Below are 9,925 nucleotides of genomic sequence, written 5' to 3' on the forward strand. Positions count from 1 at the left end.
AGTATAATTCAAAAAAAAAAAAAAGAAAAAAAAAAGAAAAGAAAACACGCAAGCCACCAGGATATGATAGTAAATTGTCTATCAAAAGTGAGTAGTTTTCTTAGTGGGATGGGAGTCAACAGACTTTGGCATTTTTTTGAGTGTTTTGGCATTTTTGAGTCTTCCCCTGGCATTTTGTTGAAAAATAATCTGGCAACCCTACCTCGAAACATAAACAAATATGGCTGCGAGAAGAGCTGCCGCACAAGTAGCCGACAATGTCAAACGAAAAACCTTTCTTAAAAGGAATATTCCTGCCGGGAGGGCAACCCCAGCTCCTCCACTTGGACCAGAATTGGGCCAGGTTGAACCATATTTATTTAATTCTTAGAACTTATAATTAACACGTAATTCGCATCACAGCTTTTATCTAGACGTAAAATGCCAAAGTCGTGGAAAAAAAGCCAAACAGGACTTCCACTTCCATAGTTTCCACAGCACGTTTATTATATTGACGGTTGCAATGCCCAATAAATATTACTAGTTAATACCGAAAGTGCATAGATAACTGTACTGTTACTATTATGTTACGTATGCAAACATAGGGCACCTTGCCGGGACCTTGCCTTGCGCAGCTGTGATTTGTGCCAATTATTGCAATTTTACGACACAAACAGCTGTTTTCTTTCTTTCTTTTTGTTTTTGTTTTTGGCAATAACTTGTGATATAAACTATACATTTTATGAAAGCTGAATTTCTGTCTATTTAATAAAATAAATATAATAAAGGAAATTTCAAATTTAGATATTTTAGGATTTTTTCCATTCATAGTTTTGCATAATACCCGGATATAAGTATATAAGACAAAATATAATATATGTGATTTTCCCATTGGTAGATGTACATTTTACAGTAATTAAGTGTGTAATAAACAGAGTAAAGTGCATAGAGTTCTACTTACCCTATGAAATAATCCAAATCTGAATCGCATATCACAAATAATCCATTCTGAAAAAACACTTTAAAAAAAAATAATACTTTCCTCTCTGAGTTCCTGTTATGACAACACGTTGCAGGTTTGAGACTGCCAGTGGCCCATTAAAAGGTTTTAGTCCCAAAAGTATTAATGGGTATTCCTGAAAAGGACTGATGCGTAGCCCTGAAATGGACTGATGGGTAGTCCTCAAAAAGACTGATGGGTAGTCCTGACAAAGACTGATGGATAGCCCTGAAAAGGACTGATGAGAAGCCTGAAAAGGACTGATGGAGAGTCCTGAAAAGGACTGATGGGGAGTCCTCAAAAGGACAGGTGGAGAGTCCTGAAAAAGGACTGATGGGGAGTCCTGAAAGGACTGATGGGAGCCCTGAAAAGGACTGATGGGCCTGAAAAGGACTGATGGGGAGTCCTCAAAAGGACTGATGGGTAGCCCTGACAAGGGCCGATGCACTAGCCCTGATCTCCATTCTCATGATGGTGACCCTCTTTCAGTTGCCCGAAGCCGTGCTTGTAGTCCTCTGTTGTCGAGCCCAAAGCATGAAGTCAACATGAAGTCCTACATTGCAGATCCAATATTCATTGCGAAATGAAAGTCTCATACCTGGCTCTGTGCAGATGACACAATCCCTCTGTGGATATTTATTCTTCTGGACAAGCTTTGGAACTATGGATGAAAGATAGCTGAGTCTCCGACTTCAATCCAGGTGGTGTGGAGGCATTGGTTTATTGGGTTCTACTCCACAAGCTGAACAACTAGTTCCTGTCTGAAGACATGGTGGCTAAGCTTCTTTCCAGTAGCGGTAGCCTTCTGTCCCAAAGGCATTGTTCCCCATCATCTGGTTGCTCCTGTCTACTTAGAGCTGGGACAGGAATGGGTTTATAAGGGGGTCTTAGGAATACCAAGTCTTTTTATGGAAAGGTCTTTCGAACTCCAAGCCACTCGGGTTTGGGTTTGCTGTCACGGAACAGACGAAACCTAGATGAATCGTTTTGTGACCCAGATGAATCGTTTTGTTTGTGCAAGCCATGTGGTACAGCACATGCCAGTCAGGAAAAAAAAAGAAACAGCGAGGCTGCATTTGAAAAAAAAACTGAACAATAATCCCAACAACTTAACTGTTCTTAATAGGGGCAGCGTGGCTCAGCGGTACGGTCTTTGCTTCACACCCAAAAAGTACAGAGTTCAATCACCCGTCGCTGTGCTGTGTGGCCTTGAGCAAGCTACCTCACCCTTGCTCATTTTGCAGCACTGCTCTGCGTCTGATGCCTTGATTATTATTATTCCAGTCTTCACTTGGAATAGACCCTAAAGACAAATTTCCTCTTGTAAATGAAGGAAATTTTTTATTTAATAAATTGTTTTTTCAAAGGCGAAGTTCAATCTTACTTGGAGCTAAAAGAAGATCTGCAAATAATGGCAATGCAATTATTGTTTGATTATGGTTTAATCGAAGCCTGGGTCTCAATGGTGGAAACTGATTATTCTGCATTAAAAATAATGTAAAGGGAAACTATTATTTGAAGACAAAAAAATCAGTGTCAGTGTTCTATCTGAGCAAGGGTTTTAAGTTAATTTTGAATTTTTTTATCCAATTCTCGTTCAATTTTTATTTGTATAGTTGGAAATCATTTTGTTATCACTTTCTTCTTCTTCTTCTTCTTCTTCTTCTTCTTCTTCTTCTTCTTCTTTCAGCTTATCCCACAGTTTTCAGGGTTGCCATAATGAATGCCACATCTCCATGCATCTCAGTTCAGCGCATCATCTTCCTCCAAGCCCAGTTCTTTCATATTATCCTTTATCTTATCCTTATCTTTATGGGGTGAACCCGGTTGGTCACAAGCCCGGATAAATGGGGAGTGTTTGCTCAGGAAGGGCATCCTGGCAGTAAAACTTAAGCCACAACTAATGAATGAATAATGAATTTATTATCACTTTACATACTCTATTTCAGATGCAAGTTCAGATTGCAGCATTCTGTAAAGACTTCAATGAGAAAACATCCCACATTAAACCTGGTACTCCAATTCCAACAGAAATATCAGTGAATGTATGTAATTGATTTTATTACAAAGTTAACCGTCATACCTCATGTTTTGCTTGATTGATAATGTATTACAACACTTCTAATTGGAAAAGAAAAACAGTCAAACTAAAAATGCATTAAAGACCTCTGACCTTCACATTCTATAAGGTGTAATTGTATTATTGGTTCAATTGGTTGTATTGAAGGTGAAGGTAAATGGCCATTTAAAGAAAAAGATTATTAATTATTTTGATTAATCTTTTAAATAATTTTCCATGCTTGTCACTACTTTTGACATTTGACGTTCTTAAACCAGTAGACGAAAAGTCTTTGTTTATTCTGTCATTCAATTTACATCTGAAAACTCATACCACTGAGTTTCATCTTTGTCTTATCCATAATATATATCAGTTCCACAAGATATTTTTTTCAATCAAATCGTGACTGTCATATTAGTTTTGGGCTCTTAATATAGAAGTTGCTCTGAAATGAACCTGTATTGAATTGAGACACAATAACTTGCAACGGTCATTTAACAATACAAACATAGCAGAGTAATTCACCACATGTTTTGGTGACTATGAATAGGGAACAAAAATGTGATGTCAAAATACTGGTTCCAATGTCATTGGAAGTGTAAATCCACTCTTCCGGAGGAATGGATACATACCTTGTGTATTTGATCTTCTCTCGTCGTCAATAAAGATAATTCATTCTCGCTTTTTTACGTCCTGTAACCTTAAGAATCTGCACATTCTGCTCCTAGAAAGTCATGCCACTTTATTGTTCTAAATGTAACCTATTCATTATTAATCCTCCAAAGTTACATATACACACTTCCAAGGAGTTTGGAACCCAAATTCCAGAAGTTATGATGACATCACAACTTCTCTGCCCTATTAAAGTAAAATCTACTTCAAATCTCGTCTCTATTAAAATTTTATTTAAACTTCTGATATTTTTATATTCACTGACTTTAACAATGATTTTTATTGGAAACTGCACAATTGGGGTGTTATTTTTATAGTACAGTTTTTGACCTGAAGCTTAGTTCACGATCTTGGAGAGAACCCTTTCAAGGTTGGACTTTCTTTCGGTCCAAAATTGCAATAAAGCTCAAGAGCTATGTATTTATTTATTTTCTTTATTTTATCCTTTTCTTTATTTCAAAAGAATTTAACATTGAAGATTTGGGTCTTTTATTTAAACGAAAGTCAGTTTCTATCATCTGTCCCTGCGAAAAAACTTTGTTGTAATTGCAGTGTAAATTTTGCCAAATTATTTTCCTGTTTTTCTTTTTAAAAAAAATAAAATTGTATTGTATTTATTCTCCTGATTATTTTGGCATTAGTAAAAAGTAGAGCTGAATCTATGTGCCGTGATTGAAGGCACTCAATGAAAGATCAGGAAGGGGAGAACGGTGGGGGGGGGGGGGGGGGGGGGGGGGAGTACAGGGTATTATTGAATTTGCCATTGATGTCAGTCTGATGAATTTTTCTCATTTAAGAGGAAAAGAAATGTAGTACCTAAGCATAACAAGAAAGTATGGTAATGTCACAGATATTATGATGAAGTACAATTGTCCAATTTTGGGGCAGAAGTTGTTTCAACAAAATTGAGATTTGGCAAATTTTGGTAATTTTTTTTTAGTTTCAACTGGCAAATTTCCGGAACCACAGTATCTTCTCCAGCATATTCGAGGAAAAAAAAGGAAAACAATTTTTATAGCAATAACAGAACCATGATAACAAAATACAATAAAATTGAATACTTATTTAAATCTTAACTTGGTTTCTGATTTCCACCAGTTTGAAAAACAAAATGACTGGAGTATGTAAGGTACTCTAGATTAAAATTTAATTGTAGTGTGTAAAACTACTGTAAAGAATTCATCCAGTGTGTTGTGAATTGTTTTCATCTAAAAGTCATTTAGTAATTGCACCATGACTTGACTGAATTCAGATTAACAGAAATTGGCTTTTTTCCATTTTGATTCCACAGCCTGACAGATCTTTTAATATCAACTTATTGAAGCCTCCAATTGCATACTTTCTTCTACAAGCTGCTGGTAGTCAAAAAGGAGCAACGAAAGCAGGTAACCCAATTGAGTTGTCCTCAAAATAGGACAGCAGACAGTGATATTATCATTCTGTTTGTGAATAATACACACACACACACACACCCACACACACACACACACATATATATATATATATATATATATATATATATATATATATATATATATATATATATATATATATATATATATATATATATATATATATATATATATATATATGCATTTGATAAATTCCCTGGAAGTTCCTACGCCCCAAATTTTTAAATCAGAAAGTGATGTGTTCACTAAAGTGTTTAAAAGCTGAAATTCATATGTGTAGGTGTCAAAGAAGAAATCGTGCATTAAAAAACCCAAAAAATTCTGATTTTGAAAAAAAAAAGGAAATAAACAAATAAATACAGATGATTTGTTTGTAGCCTTTAACAGGTTTCAATTAGGTGTTGTTATCTTTACACAATTTTCAAAATACAAATTATGCTAAAAGTGATGTTTCTAACAACAAATTGTAGCATAGATTCTTACAACCTTTACCACACAAATTTTTATGAATGGTCTAACATCTGAATTTGTACGTTTTAATTTTATTTTTTTTTTGGGGGGGGGGGGGGGGGGCAGTTGTTTGTTTATTTGTTTGTTTTTGTCTTCTCTTTGTGAAAAATACTCTGAAATTTAAGTTTGATTATAAATGAATCATGAAAAATTTAGTCAGGTATTTTGATTGAAGAGATTCAGTGTAACAAACAACACATATATGATAAAGTTCAACTTGTAAAAAATTTTTTAAAACGAACAACAATCTTATGACCTTTTTTTTTCTTCGAAATATTGAAACCTTTTCAATGACCAGATAAAATAGCAAATAAATAAATATAACTAATTAATTTGTTTTTCAGGCCATCAAACGGCAGGCATGATCACCCTGAAACATGTATATGAAATCGCCCTCATAAAGTCTGAGGATCCATCATTTGCCTGCCACTCTTTGGAACAAGTATGCAAAACAATCATTGGCCAAGCACATGGGATGGGAATAAAGGTACAATAGGTTGTTTTTTTTCTAACACACAAACCATCGTTTCCTTAGGTTTTCATGTGGAGCCATCTCATGTTTCAAAATACAGAAAGTTCGTTCAGATTCTTCTATTTCATTTTCTTTATAACGGGTTTCAAACACTTAAAACATTCACATTCTACTAACTTGCTGTAAGATTTAAGGTTGATAGTAATGGTGTCACCGTAAAAATTGGGCATTAACTGTGTGCATAGTTAATTTAAGGATCCTTTTGAGAATCCTCCTAAATTACTTATTTATCTGACATTTTCGCCAATAAAGTGCCAATTACTGTGCTTGGCAGTAAATAATTTTTAATTAGAGACCAGTCCTCAGATATCTTGAATACTATATGAGTTATGGTCCAGTGTGGCCAGTTATTAATGGCATTCAGTATAGATTACAAACAATGTTCTGAGTATTATAACAGAAAATTAAAAGACTTAGTGTGGTTTGGAAACCAGCTATAGTTATAGTTATATAAAATAATTGGTTTTAGATTGAATTTTTCTGCAAGCCCAAGCATTGATTTTGCTAAAAAGATGTCATTCATGAAATTGTTAACTATAGTATTCCGAAAATCTCAGTCTAATGACAAATAGAAATGGAAACTTCTCTCTCTGTTTTTCAGGAATATATATGATATTTTCAAAATGGTTGTTTAGATGCAACCCCCCCCCCCCCCCCCCCCCCCCCCCCCCCCCAAAGAAAAAAAAAAAAAAAAAAAACAACAACAAAAAAACAAACCGAAAAAAAAACAAGCACACTGTTTTTACTGTATTTTATTTTCCATATTTTTCCCAGATTGTGCAAAAGAACATTGAGTTGGAGGAATATAAAAGATTTAAAGTGCAACGAGCTGAAGAGGTGGAACAAGAAGAGAGAGAGTTGGAAGAATTAAGATTGTCGAAAATGTTGCGGTTATGAATATTTTATTTTATTGGAAGTGTATGTATTTGTTTATTTAATGTGAATGCAAAAAGGATGTCACCTATATAAATATATTAATGAGCCCTTTGTACTGACTTGACCCCCCCCCCCCCCCCACACACACACACAAACACACACTATTTATGAATAAGATTAAGATAATCTATAGAGTATAGGTTTATTGTTTTTAAAATAAAAAAAAAACAAAAAAACTAAAAGAATATTAAAGTATTTGAAGACAATGATCGGCATAAATGCATTTCTGTTGTTGATCAAATATAATTGGAGTGGAAAACCGGACATGTGCTGTCCAACTATGATGGAATAAGTCATTTCTTTACCTCACACACACACAAGCATGCACATGCACACACACACACGAAAAAAAAGATTAAAATACATGCTTCCCCGTTTAGATAATTCAGTGTCGATTTCCAGGCAGGATGAAATAAATAAAAATGTGAAATTGAATATGAGCTTCACTTTAATAAACGAAAACAGATAATGTGGACGTTTCTGGTTTCCCTTTTATCAACAAAACAGGATGAATGAGACACTACAGACGAATGAGAAAATATGTGATAATGGCGTTGTTAAGGTGAATTTATATTAGCATGTTTGTAATTAATGTTTGTGTGTGTATGTATGTATGTATGTACGTATGTATGTATGTATGTATGTATGTATGTATGTATGTATGTATGTATGTATGTATGTATGTATGTATGTGTGTTTATAGTTCAAATGATTGTGTTTTGAATTTTTTTTGTATATAGGATTAAAGAAGACATCAAATGAAGTTCCGTTTATTTCTCTTCTTATCATTAATTTGAACATGTGGGATCGTGATTTTTATTTATTTGTTTTTTTTTTTGTGTGCATATTTTCAGTTAAATTATTCAATGATTGTCACATACTGATCATGATAGTCTTCAAAATGACAGTTGGAGCAGAAGCTGATACCTACACTCCAGAGAAAAACGGAGAATCAAGAGTAGAACACTGTCTGATTTGTTGTACTAAATATTTGCAACTCTCCACTTTGAGAGCTGGGGAGATTCATTCTTGCTGTTTCTGGGCGTATTTTTTGACCTCCCATTGTGGGCAGGAGGTCACTTGCTATATCCCTTATCACGCCATATTTGTTTTCCGATTTTGTTTTCTGTCTTTATCTTGGAATGAGATTACTTGGTTTTGTCATGATTGATCAAATGAGTAGTGACAGTTTTGGGAGATTTTTTTCTCTTGTAAATCATCTATCTGTTACTGTTATGTATTGTTATATTTCTTATTTTGGATATATTAAAATGGTTTGTAAACATTTGAGCATATTCCTCTTAGTGGGATCTTGTGCTTGTCTTGATGAGACTTTTGGAGATCCCAAACTAGGTACAAGGATGGTGTGCTCTTGGAATCTTCACCTGTTCCCTTTTTGAAACATCCCCCTTTGTCTTACTTTTTCCAGTGTGCTTTCAATTGTAAATCTAGAATTTCTTGACTTTCATTTTCTTCCTATTTACTGGTGCTGAAATGACCTATATGCGTCAGAAGTGCTGTAAAAAAATCCTGAAGAACAAACAACCATTCTTGCTGTTTATTCTGTTTTGGTGGTGGAGGACATTCCCCTTAGGTTGGGGAAAAGATTAACCGTTTTATGCTGGTGGAACTGGTGGAATCTTCATCCACAGCCATATGAAGAAATTCAGTTTCAATTATGATAATATTCAATGTTTGTTTTATTCGTGGTTGACACCTTCTACTCTACATCCTGGATTACTGACAGCATAACCATGACAAATAAATTAGTCATATTTGCTTTTAGGTTTTTAGAGATCATTGTCTTCCATTGTTTTGAATGGTACTTCATCTCTGGGTCATACAAATAGTTCCACGATTCATGAACTGAAGCTAGACGTTAAAAAAAAAAATGGTGTTGTTTCAAAACGTTTTAACAAAATATTTGAGCAATGTTCGTCATTGCCTTCATTTCATCAGTCAACAAACAAGGAAGCCAACTTGCAGATATTTTGGACATAGTATCCAAAATGTATTCATCCGGTTTTTCGTGACTGATCCATGTGAAAATTTCATCTCAAAATTAAATTCTGGGCATTCGTGATTAGCCTGTCTGTGAGAACAAGGTCTCTGACCTTCAAAATATACTTCTCTTTCATTGCTGAAAAAGGGTGACCAAAGCTCATCATCCTTGATGTGTGTGACTAAAGTGCACTACCTTCTTGATGTCAGAGAAACCACATTAGAACTGTCTTACCCAAAATTTCACACCAAAGTTCTCATACACTCCAAAGTTTTATAGTTCACTGACAAAAAATCATTTTTATTTTGGCAACATTTCCTCAAATACTTTTCAGGAGTTTCTCTCACAATAGATGAAAGTGTTTAAATACAGAACGCAATTAAGTCTTGGTGTTTGTTGCCCCCATAGACGTTATAGTGTTATGACATTGTTATTTAGTGAAGAAAAACAAAACTCCTTTTAGCAACTTCCATCTACACCCATTACAAGTTTGTACAATATAACACAACAAAAAAAAAACCCCAGTCATTCCCAACATATGTACTGATTCAATTTCGCAGAATTTCAAGTGTTCCGAACGATCTGTCACACTTGGGGAGAATATTTGTCTGTCTACCTCTAGTACACACGAGAAAAAAAAGCAACCACATACAAAAGGCTGGAGTGGGAGGGGTAGGAGTTTTAAAGTTTGAATTTAAATCTCTTTGTTGGGAACTCCCAACCTTTCCTTGTTAACATCCTATTTCTCTCTTCAAGGTGTGATGAGCAAAAATGAGTACAACAGCTTTGAGAAAAGTACAAAATAAGTAACAAGGAATGTTTG

The 9,925-nt window shown here is 34.6% G+C and overlaps 1 protein-coding gene across 1 annotated transcript; it reads left to right on the forward strand.

Annotated features, from left to right (window-relative positions):
• Nucleotides 1–209: 209 nt before the first annotated feature.
• On the forward strand, nt 210–7,863 carry LOC144957761 (large ribosomal subunit protein uL11m-like). The gene is made up of 5 exons (XM_078889166.1): nt 210–343; nt 2,929–3,024; nt 5,002–5,095; nt 5,977–6,119; nt 6,939–7,863. Exons 1-5 carry the CDS (start codon nt 221–223, stop codon nt 7,059–7,061), a joined length of 579 nt encoding a protein of 192 aa, XP_078745292.1. The 5' UTR covers nt 210–220; the 3' UTR covers nt 7,062–7,863.
• Nucleotides 7,864–9,925: the final 2,062 nt, after the last annotated feature.

The sequence above is a fragment of the Berghia stephanieae genome, chromosome 1 (assembly GCF_034508935.2).
Source record: "Berghia stephanieae isolate SIO BIC M18660-M18661 chromosome 1, UCSD_Bste_1.3, whole genome shotgun sequence".
Taxonomy (NCBI): Eukaryota; Metazoa; Mollusca; class Gastropoda; order Nudibranchia; family Aeolidiidae; genus Berghia; species Berghia stephanieae.

Excerpts from the sequence above, each read along its gene's own strand:
- LOC144957761 (XM_078889166.1), top strand. The coding sequence starts at position 221 with ATGGCTGCGAGAAGAGCTGCCGCACAAGTAGCCGACAATGTCAAACGA. Across the intron at positions 5,096-5,976 it reads AAAAGGAGCAACGAAAGCAG|GCCATCAAACGGCAGGCATG; the intron begins GTAACCCAATTG and ends TTTGTTTTTCAG. Across the intron at positions 6,120-6,938 it reads CACATGGGATGGGAATAAAG|ATTGTGCAAAAGAACATTGA; the intron begins GTACAATAGGTT and ends TATTTTTCCCAG.